This window comes from Fundulus heteroclitus, chromosome 10, assembly GCF_011125445.2.
Source record: "Fundulus heteroclitus isolate FHET01 chromosome 10, MU-UCD_Fhet_4.1, whole genome shotgun sequence".
Classification (NCBI taxonomy): Eukaryota; Metazoa; Chordata; class Actinopteri; order Cyprinodontiformes; family Fundulidae; genus Fundulus; species Fundulus heteroclitus.
This window is the reverse complement of record NC_046370.1, coordinates 5,284,259-5,311,252: the sequence shown is the minus strand read 5'-3', so window position 1 is coordinate 5,311,252 and position 26,994 is coordinate 5,284,259. Positions and strand designations below refer to the sequence as shown.

The following is a 26,994-nucleotide window of genomic DNA, read 5'->3' as shown; positions in this document are numbered from 1 at the left end:
AAATTGGGTTAGGATGTCCTCAACAAATCCAACGTAAGACTTCAGAGTAATAGGGAACAGTAGCAAACCTCAATTAACATGAACAGTGAATCTTTTTTTAAGCCATTAGTGCTTATTAGCTCCATATCAGCTGATTCTTCAGAAGTTTCTTCTCGTGCCTAAAGTACAACAATACCAACTGCACCACAGTTTGAGAACCATGGTGCTAGAATATCAAATAGCTATAATACCTTAGATAAATCTGTGATTGAAATAAAATTTTATTCTCTTAAATACAATGAAGATGAAATGCAAGTGGGGAAAAAAATAAATCTATATATTCAGACCAAATAAGTTGGTTTAGATTATTGGAAAACATTATCATGTTCAAAGGAAACACTATTTCTTGTTTATCAATTTGTTAATTTGTAACAGCTTAAAAATACAGCATATCCCCTGATAATAATTAAAAATACATCATCTAAAGACGTCCTGGCTAAACTTGTGAAGAAAGTAAATTAAATATCTTCATCTCCGCCTGAAACATTAACTTTTAATCCAAGCCTAGACTGAAAGGGGCTGTGTCAGCATTTACTGTTACTAATCACTGGGATAATTTAGAGAGGGCAGAAGCGTTAGAAACTTTAATACAACTTTACATTTTTCTCTAGCAATAAGCACCCTTTGCTGCTACACCTGAAGGCTACATGCTCCCAGAACCAATAACCCCACCCATTTACAGACCTGCTTCTCCTATCGATCCAAATGCACTTTTACACAAACAGGGATCAAAATAACAACAAACCAATATTTTAATGTTCTCTCCTTAGTTCATCTGATTTTTGTGACATTGTCCCATTTGCTACATTTTTTTCTGCTTCTGTTAGAAAGTGAAAGCCTTAGCTAGAATAAAGATGCTCCTCTGACAGGTGCCGTATGTCACAACACCGGAGTTATCAACATGATTTAATGTACAATTTCATTTTATAGTCATCTCAGAGCACAATAAAATCCACTTTGTAACCACAAGCAGCAGATCGATTAACCTTTTATACATCCTGTCGTTTTATTTACATTCCGTTGCATTTGACGTTAGCACTACCTGTCCCTCTGACCTGTTAGCATGCTAGCCTATCAGCTAGCTAAGCCATAGCATCAGGGCTTACTGTTGGGCTACAAAGCGAGTTAACACAGTAAATACAAATGTTAAACACACACGCAAAAAAGAACAGCAATGTGTTATCATTACCAAACTCTGGGTTGGCATGTTTTAACGTCATATGGGCCCGTCGCTGTTTTATCTAGTTGGCTAAGCTAACAGTGATAACACGGACGCTAACTGAGGCTAACGCTAGCGTGTACCACAGATGTGGAACAAAGCTGAATAAAGACAGTGAGATTTGTACCCACCAAACGGCAACAAGTCATCGCGTATGTCCGCACGATTGCGGTCGGAGCTCCCTATTTAACCAGCTGATCGGCCAACTACTCGCTGCTGTGACACATCAACAAATATGGCCACAGCAGCAGAAGGAGGACTGACACCAATGAATGCCAAGTGACAAATGACGTCAGTCTCACGTAAACGCGCAGCACAGGTACACCTGCAGCTCTGCCCGGTATGTTCGAGAAAACCTACGCTGAGGACGTGCAGTCCAGCATAACATAGGTTCATATTGTTCTTAGACTAACAGAAAGCTGTAAGGGTTTAGCATTGTTTCTTTCTTTCTTTTTTTTTTGTGAGTGATTTTTTTTTTTTTGGGTGAGTGATTAAATGCAATGCAATTATCTGCAAAGTGATTGCAGACTGACCTAATTACAAAACCCCATTTGCACTGTGCTTTAGCCCTGCCACAACAAGCTGACCTTCGAGCAGCATGAGATTTGAAGAAAAGTGTTAATGGGGACGGCTGATATGCTGATTGTATTTGAAGAGCAGAGGTTTTTTTTTTAAATGCTTAAAACGCATCCATCCTTAGTCAGGCATGGTTACCTCTAGGAAAACACAAGTTTGTTATCCTTGTTTTGCATTTAAAAAAAGGCTTTAAAGGCAAGGTTAGTGCTGCTTGTCAGGTTTCACCTAACTCATCAACAACTTCAATGAAGAAAGCTTCAGGGTGCTCAAAAAGTAAAACAATAGACAGGACTGTCTCCTATGAGATTCAATATAATACCATTGACTACAACATTGACTGCATGAGTTACTACCTCTGTTGGTAAAAGAGGATCTACTCCCTCTTTTGGGACATGACTATAAACAGATGTAAATTTAAACAGTTGTAAAGTTAGAGTCAACAGAAAAGAGGAGCTGTAAATTATGCTATGGTCAGGCCGGTGTTGACACAGTTAACAGAAATGATCTGTTCTCATGAAATCTGTCTCACCTAAGACTTTCCAGCATTCCCATTCCAATTTGGGTTTGATGTTATTATTTTATTTTTTTTCTTGTGTAAGTCATATTTTAAAGGTGTGGGGTGCTGCAGGGATGAGTTTCTGTATATGCTTTGAAATCTTTGTCTTCCGTGTGACTCTATGCTGGTCTCTAATTGGTTACCTAAAGATCTGGCAGTTCTCTGCACTCTTAGCCTTTTTTGTGTCATTCTTCATTTAATCAGATCAATTCACAAGACAAGTCCATCAAAGTTACACCGCTGCTTGCTTAGATGGGTTCGAATGTACGGATGCAAACAGAAGAGTCAGGCTACAGAAGCGTCAAGGCAGGACAGAATGACGCACCGAAAGAACATTTGGTCACTAAATTCATAATAATAATTTCACGAGGCTTTTGCTGAAGGACAAAAGTCTATTTATTTGATGAACTAAACTTGTTCCCATGTTTGGTGTTTTTTAACCCAACAGTTCCTCCATTCTAACCAAGGATGTCTGTTTTTAAATTCCCTAACCTGACTTTCACGCCACGAGCTCAAATCTGTACAAAGCACAGCGTTTTGTTGATTATTGGAACAACACACTTGGATACAAACACATAATTTGTATATTCACGTATTTATTTCATGTTTATCTGCCCTGTAAACTGGCACTAATTAATAGTACTGCAAATAGCTGCACTGTGTGATGAAACAGTTGCTGCATGAGCTAGCTTCAGCTAGCTAGCCACTAACTACACTGACATCAGACTCATTTTCGCCGTTTTCGGCCGTCAAATTGCTGGCAGGTTGATCTGAAGCTGCCTCTGTGGCTTCAGCCGCAGCTGGTTTATAAAAACATTCAAAAAGTGTAGTTTTCTCCTCTTTTTGAGTCCATTGTCACAAGCGTTGAACGTTTTCAAACCGCTGCGGATCTCTCGACCTTGCTTCTTCTTCTTCTTCGTAGAGTGTATCCCTAGCCAATCATAAAGGAGCAGCTGAATAAGAAACCAATCACAGATCCTACAAAAGAAATATTGCAGCCGTGTTGGGAAAGGGAGAGGAGACAAACAGGAAGTTTTGAATGGATAGTGGGAAAAAAAGTAGAAGAACTTGAATTAGATAAAATTAAATGTTGTCCAACTGTACCGTTATCAGTAATCCCTCCCTGGCTCATACCTGAAACAACAGTAGATTTGTCATGGTTGGAAAAGAAAAAGAAGGCAATATTAATCATAAACTCATACAAGAATATGTTAATAGTTATTATGGTTATATTCAAATATATACAGATGCATCTAAAAATGTGAATGATAGGTTAGGCATAGCATTTTATGTTCCAGATTTCAATATCAAAGTAAATAGGAGAATAAATAATTAATTATCAGTATATACAGGATAATTACTAGCAATATTATTAGCATTACAATGGATAGAGGAAGTAAGACCACTAAGATCAATAATATGTTCAGATTCAAGTTCAGCTTTACTTAGTATACAAAATCATTTTTCAGATAGTAGATTAGATATATTAATTGAAATACAGCAAATTCTATATCAAATTCAAATGATGGGTATTAGTGTTATATTTATTTGGGTACCAGCACATATAGGGATTAATGGAAATGAAATCGCAGATAAGATTGCTAAGGAAGCATCAAAAAATAGAACTATTGATATGATGATTAATTTAAGTAAGACAGAAATTAAAAGTATCATTAAACAAAGAATGAAGGAAAGGTGGCAAAAACAATGGGAAGAAGAAAGGAGAGGAAGATGGCTGTATAGGATTCAACGGAAAGTCGGAGAAATGAGGATAGCAGAAGGAATCAGAAGAGAGGAAACAGTTATTTCAAGACTTAGATTTGGACACACAGGATTAAATAAAACACTATTCAAAATAGGGAAGCATATGTCGGGCAAATGTGAATATTGTGAACAAGATGAAACAGTAGAACATGTAGTGATGTATTGTAAGAAATATGAAGAGGAAAGAAGGATTTTGGTTAGAGATCTTAATAAGGAGAAAATTAAATTTGATATAATAGATATTCTGCAGAAAAAGTCAAAAAATAAATGTTATCAATACTTATTTAAATATTTAATAATAACAGGAATAATTAGGAGGATTTAGTATTTGTAAATTTAATATTATAGATATAGATACATAGATACATAAATATAAGTATCTTTGGGAGTATGGCCATTTTGACCCACACTCCTCACCAGTTGGTGGCAGTAATGCACACCGGAAAGTTGTTTGCCAACCGCCAATAAAATCAAGAAGAAGAAGAAGAAGAAACCAATCACAGAGCAGTGAGCTGTAGTGAGCTCCATAGACATAATATAAGACGTATATATTTTTATATCTGTGGTGAGCTCAACCAAAGGCTGTGAGTCTCTGCTTCGCATTGGAGCGGAATTTTATGCTACTTATGTGGGAAATGAAATTGGGGATGTGTGGCAATAATTGAGGGTGAAAATAATATTTGTAATGAGTTATGAATTAATGAACAATGGACGTGTCGGGATCTTTTTTTGTCACCTTTTCCCTTCAAGATAAAAAATTAAAAAGAGATTACGTCGAGTATGCTCAAGCCGCCATCTTCCCCGGCTCCCGTATGTTTATTAATTTATTATTATTAATTATTATTATTATTATCCATCCATCCATTTTCCAAACCGCTTAATCCCTCATGGGGTCGCATTATTATTATTATTATTTTATAAATGTGTGTACATCACATTCTTCCAACAGCAAGCACCGGTTGAGGCTTAAGGTATGCATGCGCATACAAAAATTCAAGTAAGTATGCTGTACTTGAACTTAACGTTCTTGGGTTACCTTTGCTGACGTCATTACGCAGGTGCAGCACGTTTTTTTCCCCCTCCTCAAGCGCAGCACGTGAACGAAGGTGGGCAATTAAAATTATACCATAACCGAGCAAACGTTTAGGCTTATTGTTGAATTATTAAGTTGTTCAAGTTTTATGTCTAATGTTTTATTTTCCTGTATCTAACTAAGAAGTTCTTAAGGTGTTCTAGCGCTTAGCGAGTTAGCTGTTGGTTAATTTTAAAGCTACATAGAGCTAGCCAGCTAGCTAGCTAAGGACTGTTAGAGAAAAATGTAGCTAAAAACATGCATTTCCCGGTCATGTAACGTATTGAGCTGGTTAACTCTAAATCATTTTTGTAGTTACGGCTGTAGACATGAACCCCTCGTCTCCTTCACCCCCGGTACTACCCAACCGACCTCTTAGGAAACCTTCGTCCGGCCCGGGCTTGCCTTTACCAGCTCCTTCAAGGCTGCCCACCATCTCCGCCGCTGCGCCACTACGCCCCGCTGGAAACGGTAAATCCCCCGAGAACGCTTTAATTTTAATTTCGACACTTTTAATTTCAAGTACTAAAGGCAAAAAAATAAACTGTTTTCACATTTCTTCCAGGTCCGACCAGTTTACCAACTAACAAAGATAAATCATTACCCGTAAGTATTGTACAACTTAGGAATCAGATTAATACTAGCAAAGTGTGAGATAAAGGCCATGTTTGGTACGATTCCCAGGTGTCTATCAAATACAACACTGTGGAAAGGTTCATTTGAGCAATTCACGTCAAATATTAAAACTCGTATGACAGATTTCAAGTGTTTATTTCTGCTAATTTTAATGAAGAGGAACCTGGAGCAATGACAACCCAAAATTCAGTTTCTATTATATTAGGCTACCAAAAAAAAATCCAAGTTAGTACTATTATAGCACTTATATGGCACTTCCAAAGGCACTTTGCGGGCACCTTCACTGGCATATGACTGGGAGAAAAACAATGGCTACCGAATGCCTCATTTCTGAAGGAACAAAGAGATGATTATTTATCAAAGTGGAAAGCTACTCTGTCTAATTTGTGGCCAGGTGGTATCTGTGAATAAGCAGCATACCAGGATCAGGCTTGCTTAGCTGTAGAAACTTTTGGACAGATGGAGATCGATAAAGCTGTCTTATAAATAAAACGAGTTGCATTTGCCCTGGCCACCATCTTGGACTTTATTGAATGGCTGCTGCTTTCTGTCTCTATTTTGGCTTGTTGATGAGCTTTGTGAAATGGGGAATTAGAAACTAAAACCTTGTGCTGTCCCAAACAAAGCTATACTCCTAGTAGTTAATTCCCTGTCTGTCTTTTTATTGAATTTAAAGTTTGGTTTCAATGTCATTTATTTTCAGATGTCAAGATTGGTCCCACCATCTTTCACAGTATATTCCTGCAACTTCTGTGGTCAGCAAGGTAAAATTTGAGTTGAAATATCAGCCTGAACTTATTACCCAATCTTCTGTCTTTCAGCTTTTCCCTTTCAGGGGTCGCTACAGCGAGTCATCTGTCTCCAGCTAACTTAGTCTTCTGTATCTTCTTCTCTCACGCCAACTACCTTCATGTCCTATTAACTCGATTCATAAACCTCCTCTTCGGTCTTCCTCTAGGCCTCCTGCCTGGCAGTTCCAGCCTCACTTCTCCTCTGAACATGTCCAAGAAAATCTCAGACTGGCCTCTGTAGCTTTATTTCCAAAACATTTAGCATGAGTTGTCCCTCTGATGTAGTCTTTCCTGATCCTATCCATCCTCGTCGCTCTCAAAGTGAACCTCAACATCTTCATCTCTGCTACCTTCAGCTTTGCCTCCTGTCTCTTCCTCAGTACCACAGTCTCTAAATTATGCTATCATCGCTGGCCTCACCATCGTCTTGTACATTTTTCCTTTCATCTTTGTTGATGCTCTTTAGTCACACAGCACAACTGAAGCTTTCCTCTACTTGCTTGGACACATTTGTTCACCTCTTCTCCACACTGATGTATATATCAAATATATAACAAGTTTTTAAATTGTAATTCATTTATATGAACTAAGGGTTAAACATTACTGTGTATGGCCACAAGAGGGCAGTCTAGCCCTGCAGAAGAAGCAGCTGCGCTTTATCTACCTTCCGAGTTGTTCAGAAGAAGTCAATGGATTCAGTGATGTGGAATGAGATCGAGAGCTTGGTGTACTAGCTTACCGGTTACCTAATTTTTCGGACTATAAGTCACTTTTTTTTCATAGCTTGGCCGACCCTACGACTTGTAGTCAGCTGCGACTTGTATAACAATTTTAAATGGTAATTCATATTGACCAACATGAACCAATAATTACCATTTATAGCGGAAAGAGGTTGCTTTTTACCTGTGAAAACTAAATGCTGCTTCTGTACGCTTAAGTGTTTATTTAAACATTTAAAGGAGCAATAAGCGAAATTTCATTATTTCAAATAAAACTGAAAAATAGTTTTGTGAATAACTAAAGGCATCTTTGTAGATGAACTATGGCTAAACGTCACACACCATCTCACTATATTGTTCTCCAATGTCTTGTCTACATAGCCAGGCCAGTTGCGCATGCACGTACGTGAACAGCTGCACCGTCCCTGCCCATAAAACGCCACGGCAGACACAAAATGGCGGACAGCACGGCAATCGGATCAAAACGCTCTCTTATTAACAGCATCATAAAGTTATGCGTTACTTACTTCTTCACTTGATATATTCCTCTGAAAGGCGATGCTGTTTTGCCGTATTTTTATCCTTTGCAAATAGGCTCATGTGAGCCGATTGGTTTTGTTGGTGGTGGGGGGGTGGGACCACAAAGCATTTGCACTCACATGGCTAGCACCGCCCCTGCATCTACCACCATCAGTCCTTCCATATTCCCGTTCCGGACACCAAGCCTGCCTCTCACTTCCTCATCGCCTCTGTTCCCAGCTCTAACCTGACCATTAAGATCTGCACCAGTCTCCACTCTCTCTCATCTCTGGTCATCTGCATCACTTCATCTAACGCACTCCAGAATGTCTCCTTGTCATCTAACTTGCATCTCACCTTTGAGGCATAGGCACCAACAACATTTAGCATCACACCTTTAATTTCTAGCTTCAGAGTCAACCATTTAATGGCCAGAACATTCCTGACAAAGTCCTCCTTCAAGGTAACTCCTACGTCATTACTTTGCCCACCCCCATCATGGTAGAACAGCTTGAACCCTGTTCCTAAACGTTTAGGCTTGCTGCCTTTCCACATGCTCTCCCGAACACACAGCATGTCCACCTTCTTCCTCTGCATCCTAGCAGTCAACTCTCTAGTCTTTCGTATCATGGTCCCGACATTCAGAGTCGCTGCTTTCAGTCCTAGACTCTTGCCTATTCTCTCTCTGCCTATGGGCCATCCTCCCGTTAGTCACTGGCACTAGTGGCGGTCGCTGTTAACAATGGCCTTGAGCGATCCAGTATGCACTGCAAAAATAGAACTAAAAACAAGTAAGATTTTGTTGAAATGAACGTATTTGCCCTTGATTTGAGCAGGTAAATAAGATTATTTGCCAATGGAATAAGATTTTTGCACTTAAAATAGGAACAATTCATCTCCATCATCTTATTTCAAGTGCAGTATATCTAATTATCTTATTTTATGGGTAGAAATACTCATTCCATTGGCAAATAATCTTATTTACCTGCTCAAATCAAGGGTAAATACATTCATTTCAAGAAGATTTTACTTATTTTTAGTTCTCTTTTTGCAGTGTGGAGATCATGTTCTTCACTAGCATGGTAGGTGTGGCAAAAGGTTCTGACACAACTATTCATTCGGCACAGATTTTACACCGGACTCTGTGCCCCCCTTTGCAGCTGCATTGCACAGCAAAGTTACACAAAGTTGTGATCCGGTTTCACACTGTGACTGCTAGGCGCTGCTGATTTACATTCCTCTGTGTGCTAAATATTAATCTGGTGACATTTGCGTGTTTTGTGCGCACTTTTAAACCACCACTTCAGTGAACATCTGTGTCCTGGTGTTCCAACAGGAAATGGTCGTTGTATGCGCTGCAAGAAAACGTCTTATTGCTCTGTAGTGTGTCAGACGGAGGACTGGAAGATACACAGACTCGCCTGCAAGCCTGCTGACCCAGAGCCTGCTAAGTAGGTTTAGTCTGTTTACACCCCCCCCCCCCCCAACATTTAGATTAATTACAAATAAATGTGTTTCTCTCAAACTAAAGAGGAAATCCCAAAGGAGGCATGGCTGTGCTAAGTTCTGCTCCCAGGGAAAACCCTGCAAAATTGCAGGTAATTCACTGATCAAGAGTTTGAATGTTGATATATCAAATAAAAATAAAACTCTAAACATTATGCTTTTTTTTAATGAAGGCTGGTGATTCATCTAGCTATAAGAAGGTCTATTTAAAAGATTTACAGGCTTCTAAAGTCACCAAGGGAATGGACATCCAGGTAAAAAACATAAAAAAAAAATAGTTTCCATTGACTTTTAAACATGAAATGGTCTGCATAGTGCTAGAGTCTCCTTTTTTTTTCTCTGTGCTTTCAGGCTACTGTCGTTGAATTCACCAGTCCTGGCAGGTTCTTCATCTTTCCTCAGATCCCTGAGGTGATTGAATCTTTACAAATTATAACCACAGGACTTCAGAAAACTTGCAGCAACTCCTCAGGAACCACTTATGTTCCCTGTGACGGAGAAGTTTGCAAAGTTCAGTTTTCCTTTGATAAGGTGAGGAGAAGTTCCCCCAACGCAAATAAGGAGCGATTCATGTCTTTGTAAGGTTATTTACATATTAATCTTGTTTTTGCATCTTAGAAGTGGTACAGAGGCCTGGTGCAGACTCTAGCTGCTGACAAGAAGACGGCTAATATCCTTTACATTGACTTTGGCAATGAAGAGAACGTTCCAGTTGAAAGGATCAGACCCCTCCCTGCAAATATTCCACATTTCTGCCCATGTGTGAGTATAAGTAGTTTTAATTGATATCAAATGGTGTTTTGGCCTATGATTTTTTTTTTTTTTTTTTTTATGCGCACATGAGAGACAAATTCCTTTTAATGTGTACAGGGTTCTCAGCTAGGGCTGGGCGATAAATCGATTTAATCGATTAATTCGAATTTACAATTCCTTAAGATTTCATTTTTGGAAAATCTGGATTTTATTTTGCCAATACACTCATTGGGTTTCCATGAAGAGAACAGCATGTGATGCTGAATATATGTTTAGGCAAATGTATTGTCAAAATATTGTTAAGTGGAAACTTTTTTTTACCATAATACGAGGTACTTCATTTACTTATGTACTTTTTTTTTTTTGAAGTTCACAAGTGCAGTGAAGCCTGTTCTTAGCTCAATGTGTAATACCACTAGCAGCAAATGTTTTGTTATATTTTCATTGTTTATAATGGCACGGCTGCCATCTTGTTTTACAAGCATGTTTCACAGCTTGTTTTTAGTTGCACTTTGAATTCAGGTCAACTCCCTGACGAAATACTTGACATAAAAGCAAGGTTTTAAAATAATTTCTTTTTATGAAACAAAAAGGAGGAAAAAAATCGATTAATCGGATTTGGTATGATAAAATCGGAGATTTATTTTTTAATCCATATCGCCCAGCCCTCTTCTCAGCAGCGCATTTCAGGGCCCTTATGCTGAAAGTAGACAGTCAATATGACACGGATGTTTGAGAGCAACATAGAAAGGTGAATAAAGCTCTTGATATGAGCACATGCCTTTATTGTTCAACACAGACAATGGAGTGCCAGACCGCTGGCGTGAGCCCAGTGGTCAGCAAGTGGTCAGACGAGTGCTGCATTACTGTCAGACAGCTGCTGGCTGGTAAGGCTGTCACCGTGAAAGTGTTGGAAATGAGGGAGGAAGAATCTTGCCATGATGTGGATATCCTGCTCTCAAAGGGTGTGTCTCATGGAGGTGAATCAAAAACGAGTCTCAGAGTTATTTAAGTCAAAATCCTCCATTGTAACTCCGTTGTTGTGTACTTAAGGAGAGCTGCTGAGCACCTTCCTCCTGGAGAACGGATATGGACTGAAGGAAACCACCGATGCGCCACCAACTGTGCACGATATAAGTACGCTGGTTGCATAGCTGTGTGCGTCGTGTTGCAATATGGCAGCTCACAAGAAGAGTTACGGGTCCTCTCTTCCTCTAGGCGCCATATTGAATGCATCATTTGAAAACTTCAAGCGCCTCTCTGCTGGGAAGGACGACAACGAATGGGCCCAACCACCAGAGCCACTCACACAGGCCATAGGAGACCAGTTCTCTGTCGTGGTAACACACTTCCTGTCACCCAGCGACCTTGTTGTGCAGAAGGTGGACAATGCTGGTGAGTTGCATTTCATTTATGTGATGAAAGTCAACCCTCTGAAGCCAGTTTTGATCGATCCAACTGAAATGATGGCTTACAGGACTTATGCAGGATTTGCAGCTGAAGCTCAGGGAGCACTGCTCTCAGGTTTCAACACCACAGAACTTCAGACCTGCTCCTGGAACAGTTTGTTGTGCCCAGTTCTCAGGTGAGACTCCTTTGTTCTTTTGTCTTTGGACCCGAAACTGGCTGACTTGGACCTTTTTTAAGCTGTTTTTTAGTCTAGTCGTAGAAGCACGTGGTATCAAAGTTAGGATATGACACTGTTCACTTAATCTCTGTGTGGATAATCTGACTTTTAATGGTCTAAGCCTTAATGCTGACAAACTTTAGTCACAACTAGTGTTGCGCCGATGCCATTTTTTGGCCCCGATACGATAATCGATACCTGGCTGTGCAGTATTGGCCGATACCATCTGTTTGTAATTGATGTGTGTGTATATATATATGAAGAACTGCATACTACTTAAGGTAGTAGAACTTTTTATTGCATACCTGGAATGGGTGACGATAGTTGAATAAACTTTTGCCTCTCAAAGGCCAAAAAAGTGCAACATTCGTAAAATTATAACATGTATAATAGTAGTGCAACAGTAAGACAGTAAAATTACATTAATAATTGAATAATCTCATTTAAACCCTTAGTTTTGGCGCCCAAATGCCAAAATAGTGCAACTTTCATGAACTTATATAACATATATAATACTAGTCGGGAGAGAGAAGGCTGCGTTCAAGTGACATACAAACATCAAAATGGTATCGGTGCCTATTTGTTGGTACTCGCCGATACCGATACCACAATTTTAGTGCTGGATTGGGGCTCTGTCTGATACTGGTTTGGGTACAACACTAGTCACAACATAAATAGCGAGAAAACTGACATTACAGAAATTGCGTGTTTCTCAAAGATTAATGAAAAATTAGTTTGGATTGCTGCCAAGGGCTACAAAATATTTAGAACAAGCTGATAAAAAAAAATTCCTGTATTCTCCACATATCTGGACTTTGCAAGGAAAAAACATTTTTCTTTCAAAGAAATGTCTAGAATAGACTAAAATCTTTAAAAAAAAAAAAACTTGTAGGGGAATGTGCAGCAGTCTGAAAACAGACATAACCTTTGGGCCAGCAATTCTAAAGGTAAGTTTGAAACAAAAACAATGCTGTGCGTTAACCAAAAGAACACCATACACATTGTGATACATGGTGGTGGCAGAATAATGTTAGATTCATCGCCAATAAAATGGACGAAATCCAGCTGAGGATCACCTCACGTAAGTTGGACAGCTGTGGACGTTTATTACCGGCTGCGTGCCGAACGTCGGAGTCAGGCTAGCAGGCCGCTCTTTGTTTAGAGGAGATCCCAACGAAGCAGCAGAGAGGAGCAAAGGTGGAAGTTTATTAATGTACGTCCACACCTGCTGGTGCATCGCAGCAAAAGCGATCAGGAGCTTCTGCTCTCCTCATCTGGAATACCTAGCAGTTAAATGCACACCATTCAGACTAGCTTGAGAGTTCAGCTCTGTGATTATTGTTGCTACATACATCCGGCCTAAAGCTAATGCTAAACTCGCCCTGGAAGAGCTCCACTGCTTCATCAGTGGACTTAGGAATAGCAGCCCGGATGCGGCTGTGATTGTTGCAGGAGCGTTTAACCGTGCTGAACTAAAAGCTGTGCTCCCCAGGTTCCATACATTCATTCTGCTCCTGACCAGAGACGATAATACAATTAGATCAGGTTTACTGCAGTATCCCAGGGTTAGGGTTAGCAGCATAAAGCTGCTGCTGCTCCCCAGACGAGGACCAAAGACGAGCGATGCTCTCACAATCAGAGGAGCTTAGAGACCTTTTATAAAGTGAAGTGGGGAAATGCAACCAAGTCCAGAAGTGGGAATGGACTGGGTTTATAATTAAAGTTACACTAAAAGGAGCTTCAGCAAAGTTAGTTTTAGGGTCTTTACCACTGGGTGAGTGGTGGCCTAGTGGTGCTTGCTCTCTGGAGAGGCTGCAAGGTTCCTTGTTCGACTTTTAAAGTTGTATCTTCTGCTCTTTCATACCTGCTAAATGCACATTTGAATTCCTCATATTTTTTTTTTTACCCACTTTCCAGAGGACAAGCTGTGGTACCGGGCCAAAGTTCTGGCTTATCCATCCGAGGAACGAGTCTGCATCGGCTACCTTGACTTTGGCAACTCTGAGGAGGTGGATTTAGGCCAGCTGCTTCCTATTAGCGCGCCACTGCTGGCTCTACCAACGCAGGCCATCCCGTGTGCCCTAGCAGGTATTTCATCATTTCTCTAACAGATTAGAAATTCATTTAGATCTCTGTTCAATGGTCAGTTGCAGTCTCCGTTTGAGTTTCTCAAATTTAAAGGAGTCATAACCTGGTATTTTACATATACTGTCCATCTGAAGATGTCTTTAAATTCTTGTTTAGTCATTTTTAGGGTAAAAAATGTTTTAACTAGAGCTTATTTGGAAACTTTTTCAAATCCCTTATTTCTTCTGAGTAGGGATGCACGATATATATCGGACCGATAAAATATCGGCCGATATGATGGAATTTAATATCGGCCCGATAAGTAAGTTCTTCTGATTAAAAAAAAAAGCCGATAAATTAATTAAATGTGGTGGAATTTTATTCAGGCAGGGTAGCCCCAAAGCGGGATAAGATGTGTGGATTTTGCGTTCCTTGCTATCAGGACCCAGGCTTGGCTCCATTATTGCCTGACTATAAATAAACAAACCGGGTATTAGAAGATGACAACAACATTGCAGTTTGCAAAACCTGTTCAGCAAGAATTTCAAGAGGAGGAAAGAAGGATTTGGGTTTTAACACAACAAACCTAATGGCTCACCTGAAAAATCGTCATCATGGCACCTCATTTTGGAGAATGCACTGTTATTGACTTTATTGAATTTTTTGAATTTTTATATGCATATGTTAGTACAGATAATTTCATGTTCGAAAATTATTTGACTTGACTCCAGAAATACCTTTGCTGATAGCATTCTGAAATTTTTTTTAAGAAGTTTCACTTTTTTCTTTGAGCTTTGCTGTGGTTATTATTTTTTGACTTCACAAGTGCCTTTGCAGTTTAGCCATAGATTTGTTCAGTAATTTTTAAGGGATGCTCTTTGTATTGTAAATTGATTTGTCTCTTTTGTTATTAAAAGCAAATTACAACTTTTTTGTGTGATGATATAAAACAAAATAAACATTTGAAGAGCCAAAACCTTTTCTTTGCTGTTTATAAATAAGCCACAGCTGCTAAATAATTAGTTTTTCATAGCACAAGCTGCAGATTATGCAAAAACTATATTGAATATGAACTTATTGGAATCGGTATCAGCCATGAAAAGCAGAAAAATATCGGTTATCGATATCGGTTGAAATTTTTAATATCGTGGATCACTACTTCTGAGGGTATGCACCATAATTTGATTAAAAGCTTTGTGCTTGCACTCCCAGAGAAGAGAGAAACCTGGTAAAAAGTTACACAAGGAACAGCAATTTCTGATTCCACTGCAGATGATGGCATCCAAACGCAGGCTTGATGCCATCTTTCCCTGTTATTGTCCCAAGTTAATAAAACACTCCCAAGCAAAATGTCACGTTCAACACAGAAAGAGTTGAAGGGACAGTCGGTTGACGAGAGGCGGCTGTGTCTTACATTGGCGTCCTTCCACCAGTGACGTAAATCAAGGAGAACTAAACTCTTGCTTTGTGGAGAGAACGCTCTTTTAGGTTTTTATGGTTTGAGAGCATAATCTGACCCTAGCCAAATGAATTTTGCTCCGCCTAGCTCCACTCATCCATCTGGAACAGATCCATAGGAATGGCGTTTCAGAAGGCTGGGCCTTATCAAAACTCCTTGCATATGATTGGATAAGCCACTTGTCTGTCATCTTTATCGACGTGCTATTTCAACCACTCACACTGAAGCTAACCCGTGACGCTGTGAGAGCGACGCAGGAAAAAAACAAAACTTGCCAAATCCGGTCGGGAGAAGGGCGAAAACATTGTTTCCACCAACAAAAGCCTTCAGAGCCGTTCTCTGATGTTCTTTTAATGAAACAATATTAGGTAGATTGGACAACATGGAAGAAATAGCAGCATCAATGTTAACGCTTGCTTCCTCGATGCGAGCCGCCATTGTTGTCTGAGTCAAAACAGTCTCACGGTCGCTTCTCCACTACGTCACATCTATGAAACTCCAGCCCTGCGTCCTGATTGGCTGGACAATCAAATTGGTTGAAGAAATCACTCTCTATGGGAGATGTCCCAGATAGATGTGAGTGAAGCTAGGCGGAGCGACATCCATATGGCTCATCAGGTTACAAAGAGCCCACACAAAAAAAAAAAAAAAAAATCGCTTTCACACTCCTGATTTTCTGGAAGGCTTTAACATGAAAAAGTCAAATTTTCAGGTTATGACTCCTTTTAAAAAAAAATAAATAAGGAATCGTGTAATCCTTCAAATAATTTCTGTAAAGATAATTCTTCATCTTAAATGGTTATGTCTCTTCTCTCTAGGGGTGAAGCCTGTTGGTGCGAGCTGGTCCAACGATTGCATTCTGGCTCTGCAGTGCCAGCTGTCAAACAGAGTCCTGAGACTTAAGATCCAGGGAACGCAGGAGGGCAAGACTCTGGTGTCCATGATCAACGAGGCCAGCGATCCTCAGATTGATTTTGCCGAGCTGCTCATCGCTGCAGGTTACGCTGCACCCGCTTCAGTTTCTGCCACTCCTAACCTGCCGGCCGAGGAGACGCCTGCTGCTGCCGAGTCGAGTGGTGGGCAAAGAAATGAATCTGCTTTTGATAAATGTGCTTTAATATTTTGGCTTCATCAGGCCTTAAACTGTAGATGACTGACGTAGGATTGCTCAAATAACACTTTTAACAGGATAATCTTGTGTTTCACCTGTGTAACCATCTTTCAGATGCTCCTTTTACTAGTTAGGACTAGGGCTGAACAATTAATCGCATTTTCAATATAATCGTGATTTTAAAAAAACGCAATTTCCAAATCGCAGAGGTCTGCAATTTTTGGCTATGTAACAATTAGGGAATTAGACGCGTCCATTTGGTGTCAGTAAAATGTTTGAAGTGGGTTTGCCTCCACATGGAAGGGAAGACAGTTGCAGCAGTGAGATAATCTAATTGTATTACTTTTTTTAGAGTTTGTATAATCATACAAAGCATTAAGTACTAGTCAATCAGTTTAATACATAGACTTGCTTGTTGGTTGGACTTTGCACTTTATGTTCAACAAGGATTGATGTCCCATTAAATTAAAAGCTGTTCTCTTAAATAATATTCTGATCAATAGAAACATTAAAAGTTCATGTTTAAAATAGTCCTTGTTGTCAAACATCTTTTATTTAGAGGCCATTTTTGTTGCTTGTGGTTAATGCAGAGAAAAGTCAAAATTGTAATTTTGGTTGAAATTAATCATAGGCAGAACGCGATCATTTCTGCACCGAGTTTAGATGCTGTTGGTGTTTTAGCAACTAATCCGCACGGCGAGGAAACAAATTGATTTGCTGTTTGTATATATTTAAAAACACATGATAAATTAAACTGGGAAAAAATTGCAATATTAAGAAAATAAATCCCAATTAGATTATTTTCCAAAATCGTTCAGCCCTAGTTTGGACGTAAAAGATTTCAGTCTTGGTGAGCAAATGACTATATGAATTATCTGAGTGATGGTTTTGTTTGCTCCTCAGCGTCTCCCTCTGTGTCTGAACCGCTGGTTTGGACCACTGCTCAGCTTCCCTCTGACGGCCAGATGGTGCCGCTGGTCACCATTATCGTGGAGAGCCCCGGGAAGTTTTACTGCCACCTCAGTAGCTCAACAGGTAGTGTTTCTTCACAGCAAGCAGTGATGTGTGACATATTTATATGCTAAAGGTTAAAGGCATACATTTTCGGAGGACACGTCTTCTGGCTTTGAAACGATTTGTTTTGTCCAGAGCTGCAGAAGCTGATAGAGCTGCAGGGTCAATTAAAGCAGCACTGTGAGGCCGAAGCTCCAACGTTCGTGCCCAAAGTGGGAGAGCCGTGCTGTGCGTTATTTCCTGGTGAGAACATCTTTCTACAATCTTTGCTAGCAGGCTGAACTTGACAAGACGCATCACTATAGGAACGGGGTTTAAACATTCTTCAGTCTTGACCGCACACACTCACGTGGGATCAGCATAGTAACATAAGGCTGCTGACTTGAATTGCTGATGCATGTTCAGTGATTGATTTTGTTTTTCCTGTTTTCTTTTAAACTGTAACTGAGGCCACAAATGTGTTTACTGTATTTCTACAGAGGTATATAAATATAAATTATATATTCAGGTTAAAGAATATTACTTGCATCCCCTCTGTTTGGTTAGCAGGAATATACAGAAACCATTTCTTGTAGCTAAATGTCAGGAATTAGCCGTGATTCCTGATATTTTAACTCTCTTCCCATCAGAAATGTAATGTGATTTGATTTGAAGAAACCTCTGGAGCCACGTAAGAAGCTAAATGGCTTTTTACCCTGCTTTATCCGGTGCAGAACCAGCTTTTGTTGCGTCTTTGGGATCATTTTGCTTGCTGCATCGCCTAACTGGGTGCATTTAGCTGGTAATTTAAGGGTGAGGGTGAACTGTAGCCGTTGCCCTTTATAAATCCATCCACTTTGTAACATAACCAGCAAACAGTGCTTCAGCATGACACTACTGAGAGTTGATGCTGTGCTCTAGGTTTGAAAGCCTCACCTCAGATCCTCCAAACATGCCTGGGAGTTCAGGTCCAGCTGCTCAGAGAGGCTGGGTGGACAAAGCATTTAAAGACATAAAAAATAAAGTTTTAAAATAGGCAACCAGTGCATAGAGGAATATGGTTCTAATATGCTCTCTCCTCCATGTTTCAGCTTAGACCTGTAAGGGAACCAACCTTTACCATGTTGCAGAATCAGATGCTAGTTTCACCACCAAGTGTTTGAATATTTAGGTTTTTTTCAGAGGAAAAAGATAATAAAACCCAATTAGGTGAATATTTTCTTAAATGGCAGCAGTATTATAGTACCGATGAGAGGCAAAAATCTAGAAAACTTAAGTGTGGAATTTGGAAATGGAAATATTATATATTGGTGAAATATATCAGCTGGATTTACACTGGAAGCTTGTTGGTTGCTTATCAAGGTGCTTCTGCTGTTTAACATTAATTTGGACATAGATGCATATTTGAGCATGAATGTAAACTGTCGTCTAGAGGGAATTCACAGCAGATTCAAACACGCACCTCAAATTATTTTAGATTTTTTTTTTTATTGATCTAAGTTTAATACATTATTTTTTTTAAACAAATCACCTAAAGTCCAAAAAAATGTAACGTTCTCATCAATCACTCTATGCAAGCTCTGTGGATATACCATTGATATACAAAATTGTGAATTTTCACACTTTCTATGTACATTCATCTCCTGTATTAATGTTTTCCAGTGTATATTTGTTGTTTTAACCTTATATGATTTGTGAGGTATGACTTTTTTTCCCCAAATATTTTATTTTCTGCCAAGGCAATGGATCTTGGTGCCGAGCTATGGTGAAGGAACTGTCCGGCGACAAAGTTGCCATAGATTTTGTGGATTACGGTTATAGCATGCGGATTAAAAACGTCCATCTTCGATCCATTACACCCAAGCTCCTTGCACTCCCATTCCAGGCAGTTTGCTGCTGGCTTGCAGGTAAGAAAGAAAAAAAAAAAAGAAAGATGGTTAAATTGTGATAAATTAGCATTTTATCATTAATAGATTTTTACTGACACCTTCAAGGAATTAGAGATACTTTGCTCTAATATTATTTAAGGTTTTCAGGCATAGGGTGGTGTTGTAAACGGTAGTTATTAATATCCTAAAATGTAATATCTTCAGGGTTCCCACGTGTCCTTGAAATCCTTCAAAGTTTGTGAATCTGAAAAAATAAATTCAAGGCCCTTAAAAGTTCTTGAAAACAGCCAAAAAAAACACCTTGTCCTTGAAAGTCCTTGAATTTTTTTGTGGGGTTGAAAGTTCACACGGATGACGACTCATGTGTCCTTATTTTACTGCCACACGATCTTTTAAAATTATGTTGATTCCGCAGACTTTTAATTTGCAAAAGTACGTTCGCTCTTCTTCGTTAGTTGGTAGGCTACGGTTTAGGCCTACGTGCGTCCAATAGGTTACATTCACGCAGTGTTGCCAACTCAGCGACTTTGTTGCTATATTTAGCGACTTTTCAGAGTCAAAGTCAAAAACTAGCTTAATCAAAGATGAAAGTAAAACAAATTGATATAATTCTGAACATCTCAATGCTGCACTTTTTTCCATAAAATTCCATGAAACATTAGGCTAATGTACATCTTATATGTAATGTAGTATGGCATAGCCATGTACTGTGGATATAAATGTAGGCTATGAATATGATCAATATCAATGTAGGCTATAAGTTAAGTCCACTTTCTTGCATTGCTTCTGACCCAACAACTTCTATGCCGTTTAGTCTTTTATTGAATTTGCATTGTATTAAAATATGATAACCTATTTAGCGGTCCAGGAAGGTAAATGCCGCCACGTGTGGTCCTTGAATTTGAGGAAATTGGTCCTGGAAAGTCCTTGAAAGGTCCTTGAATTTGATGTTCACCAAGGTGTGGGAACCTTGTATCTTAAACAAGATGCATTTTTAATGAATTTATTGATTTAGTGTCAGCGGATAGGAGCAAGCAGGACGTTTCCATTAAATTCTGCGTGTGTGGCTTTAGGTGTGGAGCCTGTTGGCTCAGAGTGGAGCAGCGAGGCCCTCCTGTGGTTCCAGACGTTGATGGATGGACAGGAGCTCAGCGGCCGCGTCCTCTCCGTCAACGAGCAGGGCTACGGAGTGGAGCTCGTAATCAGAGGCCAGAACGTGGCCGTGGCTCTCATTGCCGAGGAGCTGGCCAAAGCCAGAGAACAACCTGCCAGAGTCACGCAGGAACAGTCGGCGCCTCCGGAGGCAAACACGGACGGTGAGAAGAAAAAGGAGAGCTGTGAAGCAAGTGGAGAAATCAAAGCCGTTACTGAAGAGATGCCGGTTGAAGTTAAGAGCGCTGCAACATCAGACGGTGAGATAAAATGTACCTTAGAGGTCCTCGTTTTTGCTTATTTTTTCCTAATCCACATTGTGATTTTGATGAATTGTCGTTTTGCTTCCAGTTGCATGTTTTCCAGTTGATTGGAAGACAGTGGAGCTGCCTTTGAATGAGAGCTTTCAGCCGTGCGTGGCAGCAGTCATCAGTCCCTCCCTCTTTTACCTCCACAGCCCTATGCAGGGTGAGAGCTTCCACTCCGTCGTTTAGTAGGGAATGCTTCAGAAATAGATTGCTTTTTTTTTGTAACCATTTCTTCTCTGAAGTTGACCAGCAAAAGCTCCAGAAGGTGATGCTGGACCTGGCTGCCTACTGCGGCACCTACAAGGCCACTTCATCAGCAGGGAGGAAGAGCAGGCCTGCTGCTGGGGCTGCCTGTTGTGCCCAGTTCTCTGGTAAGGAAAATGGGGATTACAATTTCCAACTCTTGCAAATTAAATATCTAATTTCTCTTCTCTTCAGCTGTTATTCAGCCCTGCAGAGGTCTAATTAGATGTTCATGTGCTTCAGATGTGTTGGAGACTGGGTGCAGCTAAACATTGCAGAACAGTAGCAAGGACTGGACTTGTGTGCCCTTACTGTACATTAAAGCTGACATCAATGGCATGTGTATACCGTATTTTTCTGACTTTAAGGCACACCATGAATTTACTTGCTTACGTGTGTCTGTCTTTGTCCACATATAAGACGCACCGGATTATAAGCCGAATTACATGTTTTTCCCAAATGTGTAATTAATCACTCCACCCCTCTGGTAGGGTGACATTCACAAAGATCACATCGTATGTTTTTTTTCAAATGTTGTGCAGCCCTATTTGTTTTGACTGTCTTAAGCTGGGCGTACACTGTAAGATTTATTTTTTTTTTTTTGCCCTTTTTGGGCCAATTCTTCAGTCGTGCGAGAATGTTTTTTAGATCGGGCCGAGTTTCAGCTTCATCCTGCGTCGTGTAGTATACAGAGGGTACCAAAGGGCGACTAGCCTCCCAGGACCACCTCCCGATCAGGAATTGTACGGTCGGAGGAAAATCAAACATGAAATTCAGTCGCCCCTCGTGACGTGACCGTGAGCGCGTCCTGCTGTTGAAGTAGAGCTGCAAATGTCTACGAGCCGATTTCCCCCCAACAAGGAAACAAACAAGGAAATTCTTCTTCTTCTCAGACGAAAACATAGGAGTGGAGAGAGAAGAGAAGAAGTACGTGTGACATGGAGTCAAAATACAGAGGAGCAACTCGTAGAATTGAAATTCGTATAATTGGGGTGAAATTCAGCTGTGTCAGTGTCAAAGTGACGGACAAATGGAGTTATTAAAATGAACATAACCCAGGTTTCAAGAAAAAAAAATATACACACTGTGCTTGTTTTTATTCCAAGCGTCCTGAAAAGGGACCGGAAACTTAACACCAACCATTATTTTTGTCTCTCTTGTTGTGTCTCTGCTCTGTCTTCTCTAACCCCCAGTCGGTCGAGGCAGATGACCGTTCACACTGAGCCCGGTTCTGCTGGAGGTTTTCCTTCCCGTTAATGGGGAGTTTTTCTTTCCACTGTCGCTTCATGCTTGCTCAGTATGAGGGATTGCTGCAAAGCCATGGACAATGCAGACGACTGTCCACTGTGGCTCTACGCTTCTCCAGGAGTGAATGCTGCTTGTTGGGACTTTGAAGCAATCAGCTGGTTCCCTTATATAGGACATTTTTGCCCAATCTGTATAATATGATTGAATTTGATTTTGTAAAGTGCCTTGAGATGACATGTATCATGAATTGGCGCTATATAAATAACATTTAATTGAATTAAAATGGGCTTGATGGATCAAGAAATCTCTAATTTATGCATGTTTGAGCTCATAAAATTATTAGAGCAACATATAGAACTGATTTGAACAATTTAAAATATCCTCACAATGGTGCTATTTTTTATTTATATTCTGAATAACGAGAGATTCAATGAGAGCACCAGGTGGGTCAGAATACATCCTCCTATTTTTTGCTCTGAGCTTTCTCAGGACTCTGCCTGCGGTTGTTGCTCCTGCAAACCTAAGCTGCTAATGCCACGTCTCTGCTGTAGATATAATTAGACGCTGTGTGTACGTTGTGACTGTAAGGACTGCTTTAAACACAGCATACAAGTAGGAAACTCCTGTAGCGTACATTCCTCTGCCAGCTAACAACGGGGTCTGTTTTTAAGAGATTTTTGCATTAGATGTCAGAACCTACCGCCCTTTTTACCTTGTTGCAGGCAGCTTTATGTGATGAGACTGGGGTAGGAATTTACCAAAAAGGAGTAAGACGAAGATCATTCTGCAAGGAGCCCCAGCTTTGTGCTTTTTGTTGTGACTTGGATGTTTTTTTTTTTTAAATCCAGAATATGTTCTGCTCCCCCTCCCCAGCTGATAAAAACTGGTACCGTGCTGTGATCTTGGAAGTCGGCGAGAATGAGATGAGTGTCATCTATGCCGACTATGGGAACACCGAGAGAGTCTCTGCATTCCAAATCCTGCCCATCCCTGGCCATCTGCTGGAGCTCCCTTTTCAGATAACTCGCTGCACCCTCGCCGGTAAGCCAGAAGTGCTCCTGAATACCCCAAGTGCTACGTTTTGTGTCTGTCCTTAAAAAAACTCATTAACTGTCTGACGTCCTGCTTTAAAAGGTAAAGAGCACTTTCCCGCAGTGTATCCAGAGGAAGTGCTCCAGTTGTTTCAAACCGAGCTGGTGAACGGCGTCCAGGCCACGGTTCATTCCTTTGATGGCTCTGCTAATGTGCTGTCCCTCATTCTACCTGCTGAGAGAGGTGGAGAGCACCTCACCTCCGTGATCCTGGATGCGCTGTATGCCTGCAGCAAGAGCAACCAAGACACCAACCAAAGGCTTGACAACCCTGGTAGCAGCGCTCCGTGTGCAGCGGACGGACCCCGGTCCGACTCTGTTCCAGAACCGGCGTGTGAGCCGGAACCGGTTGACACGGCAGGGTCCGTTACGCCTGCAGACCTGACGGCACGTAATCCTCAGCAGGAGATCGTTTCTGTAGCACCGGTCGTTGGTAGGTGAAAGTTAGGAGCATCAGCATGTCTGTAGTAATAATAATTGAACTTTATTGATCTCACAATGGAGAAATTCACTTCTGCATCTTAACCCATCCCCTTGGGGAGCAGTGGGCTGCCACTGTGCGGCGCCTGGGGAGCAATTGGGGGTTTAAGGGTCTTGCTCAGGGACCCAGAATGGCAGCTTGTGGGAGTTGAACTCAGAACCTCTGGGACCGAAGCTCTGTGCTCTAACCACTAGGCCCCCGTCAGTTTGTTTTTCACCTTGAAATCTGTCACAAAAAAGACCAACAACCTAAAGTGAAAGTTTGGCAAACATTATGCCAGGTTATAGTTTGAGCTGAAAATTACCATTTTTTTTTTTTTTTTTTTTTTATTAGGTGGAACCTTTGATTCTGGATACAGATGAGCATATCAGTAACTTAGAATATGGTTGGAAAGTTTATTTGAGTAATTAAATTTAAAAAGCAGATAGATTACAGTTTTATAACACATCTTCTGTTATTTTTTTTTATGATGGCCTTTGCTTAAGGAAAGCCCAAAATTTATTTAAAAAATGTTGACATTACATCAGGCTAGTTAAAAGGGACTTTTAAAACAATGTTCGCCTACTGCAAGATTTATCACGAATACTGTAAAGTACATGTAATTAGATACTTTGTCTGGGCTCCTTTTGCTTGAATTGCTCCATCGATGCAGCGAGTTATGGAGACAGTGAGCCTGTAGGTCTGCTGAGATGTTGAGAAAGTCTAAGTTGCTTCAGCCTTCAGATCATTGAATTGTTCGCTCTGGTGTCTCTCAACTTCCTATTGACGATGCTCCATAGTTTCCTATGAGGTTTCCCATCATGCACAGCGACGCCATAGTTAAGGCTGGACTATATATTATGAATATGTAGTTAACACAATATTAGTGTGAGCCATACACACTCACCGGCCACTTTATTAGGTACACCAACTGCTCACCAATCACATGGCAGCAGCTCAATGCATTTAGGCATGTAGACGTGGTCTAGATTATCTGCTGCAGTTCAAACGGAGCATCAGAATGTGGAAGAAAGGTGATTTAAGTGACTCGGAACGTGGCATTGTTGTTGGTGCCAGACGGGCTGCTCTGAGTATTTCAGAAACTGCTGATCTTCTGGGATTTTCACCCACAACTTTTCAAATTAAATCAAAAGTTTTAGCTGGAACAAAAATAGACTTTGGACCTCTAAGCAACAGTTTTGTCATTTTTTTGTGGATTAGTGAATGGTAAATTGTAAATTTGGTTTAGTAGTGGTTTAGCACAAGGAATGTGACTGTTGAATTCTGTGTCCTGGACATATCTAACCTGACTCATGCCAGACATATGTTGCTCCGCCTAGCTCCACTCACATACATCTGGGACATCACTCATAGAAAGTGATTTCTCCAACCAATTTTATGGTCTGGCCAATCAGGACGCAGGGCTGGAGTTTCATAGATGTGACGTAGTGGAGACGCGACCATGACGTGAGACTGTTTTGATAGCAATGGCAGCTCGCATCGAGGAAGCAAGCCTTAACATTGATGCTGCTATTTCTTCCGTGTTGTTCAATCTACCTAATATTGTTTCATTAAAAGAACATCAGAGAACGCCTCTGAAGGCTTTTGTTGGCGGAAACCATGTTTTCGTCCTTCTCCAGACCGGATTTGGCAAGTTTTGTTTTCCGGGGCACGTCCACGTCTGCAGCGGACGCGCCCCGGAGCGGTTAGCGGTTAGCGCTAACTATGTTAGGGGTCGACTCCAACCCGCGGCGCTTTGCCGCCTGTCCTCCCCTCTCTTCCTGTCCGCTCACTGTTTTGTTTTTTTTTTTTTGTTTTTTTTTTTTTCCTGCGTCGCTCTCATCAGCGTCACGGGTTAGCTTCAGTGTGAGTGGTTGAAACAGCACGTCGATAAAGATGACAGACAAGTGGCTTATCCAATCATATGCAAGAATATTTGATAAGGCCCAGACTTCAATAAAGGCAATTCCTATGGCGGTGTCCCAGATGTATGTGAGTGAAGCTAGGCGGAGCGACATACGTCTGGCTTGAGTCAGGTTAGGACATATCCCCGTGATCTTTAAACCTGGTGTCAAGCTGAAATCCATGCCTTGTTGTTCTCCTCCATGAAGAATTATCTTAATGCTTTACATGTTTTACTACCAAACTTTTTTCCATCCATTAAACTTTCCAGTAATATGCTAGCCAATGACTAATAGGACTTTGTGAACAGCCAGAGTGTTGATCAGTGACCGTCAAGACCGCAGTCTTCCCGTCTTTTTGGCTGAAACCTTTTTATATTAAAAATATTCTAGTTTCAAACTGAAAGTTGTGGGTTTTCACTAACTGTAGATGACCATCGTCAACAATATCACTTATGTCACTGTGTAAAGAGAGTCACTTCTTGAATTTAAGTAGTCGTGAGAGGAAAAAAAAAACACTTTTGGATCTTCTTGGTTATTAAAATGTGCACCTGTAGATGTTGCTTTAACGAGAGGAGCATTTTTCTTTTCAGAGGATCCTGTCAAGAAGGTTATTGACCAAATGGAGCCACCATACCAAAATCAGTCAAAGGCTTTGGGTACGTATACATTAAAATAGAATCTAAGCTGACACTTCATCCAAGTACAGTTTGTATTTTCTGCTGAAACAAAATGCTTTGTTTTATAACATCTACAATCTTTCTAAATCCCAGATCATCAAACCTCTGGCTGCTGCTGTCAGAGCCTCCAAAAACAGGTCAGACTTATGTTATTTTGTAATAAAGTAAAACAAAAGTGGTCTGCTGTGGTGTATTATGCTCTGATGCTGTGCTCTGCCTGCTTTTAACAGATCAGCAACCTGGAGGGCGTGATGCAGCTGCAGCTTTCTCTCATCAAGCAGTTGGTCAACCAGATAAAATAGGATTAGACAAAATACATTTTATTTTTGTTGTGTTTTAACTTTGTCTTTATAATTGATGGTGCAGGAAATTCATAAATGTTTTTTTTCTTTGTTCTTTTTAAACTGCAGCTTTGTTTTAGTTTGTTTCCAGCCTTTATACTGCGGGATGCACCAAATATGTTTGCATTTGTAAAAGTCAAAAACAAAGGCGTGTTCAGCCGCAGTTTTGCCACCTGTTTGCTTTCTCCCCTGCAGAGGTATGGACGTCCAGTTTGTTAGCATCATGTTTGACAAGTTTGAGTTCTGTGGATTAAAAAAAAAAGAAGGGTTTTCA

The 26,994-nt window shown here is 40.4% G+C and overlaps 2 protein-coding genes and 1 long non-coding RNA gene across 4 annotated transcripts in view; 1 reads left to right on the top strand and 2 right to left on the bottom strand.

Annotated features, from left to right (window-relative positions):
* Window positions 1-1,530, bottom strand: part of ccdc186 (coiled-coil domain-containing protein 186) — a 43,576-nt gene extending 42,046 nt beyond the window's left edge. The window contains 1 exon segment of the mRNA XM_012855206.3: window positions 1,390-1,530. The gene's annotated coding sequence lies outside the window, so the exon portion shown is untranslated.
* A 1,470-nt stretch (window positions 1,531-3,000) lies between these two features.
* Window positions 3,001-5,663, bottom strand: LOC118564338. Its single transcript, XR_004931775.1, has 3 exons — window positions 5,599-5,663; window positions 3,495-3,524; window positions 3,001-3,321 (listed from the first exon to the last, which is right to left on the bottom strand). It is a non-coding gene; the product is annotated as an uncharacterized LOC118564338 (long non-coding RNA).
* tdrd1 (tudor domain containing 1) lies at window positions 4,847-26,994 on the top strand. 2 transcript variants are annotated; one of them, XM_036141824.1, is made up of 26 exons: window positions 4,847-4,964; window positions 5,542-5,697; window positions 5,792-5,832; window positions 6,566-6,626; window positions 9,228-9,342; window positions 9,423-9,489; window positions 9,571-9,651; window positions 9,749-9,928; window positions 10,016-10,159; window positions 10,950-11,115; window positions 11,204-11,287; window positions 11,369-11,545; window positions 11,628-11,735; window positions 13,695-13,865; window positions 16,122-16,379; window positions 17,318-17,449; window positions 17,564-17,671; window positions 19,147-19,314; window positions 20,370-20,708; window positions 20,800-20,916; window positions 20,999-21,127; window positions 23,121-23,288; window positions 23,382-23,771; window positions 26,293-26,358; window positions 26,473-26,516; window positions 26,610-26,994. In XM_036141824.1, exons 1-26 carry the CDS (start codon window positions 4,862-4,864, stop codon window positions 26,679-26,681), a joined length of 3,645 nt encoding a protein of 1,214 aa, XP_035997717.1. In that variant the 5' UTR covers window positions 4,847-4,861; the 3' UTR covers window positions 26,682-26,994. The 2 variants fall into 2 exon arrangements, with proteins under 2 accessions (XP_035997717.1, XP_035997716.1); XM_036141823.1 differs by having other exon boundaries at window positions 10,950-11,130.

Excerpts from the sequence above, each read along its gene's own strand:
- tdrd1 (XM_036141823.1), top strand. The coding sequence starts at position 4,862 with ATGGACGTGTCGGGATCTTTTTTTGTCACCTTTTCCCTTCAAGATAAA. Across the intron at positions 11,736-13,694 it reads TTGTTGTGCCCAGTTCTCAG|AGGACAAGCTGTGGTACCGG; the intron begins GTGAGACTCCTT and ends CCCACTTTCCAG. Across the intron at positions 17,672-19,146 it reads GTGCTGTGCGTTATTTCCTG|GCAATGGATCTTGGTGCCGA; the intron begins GTGAGAACATCT and ends TTTTCTGCCAAG.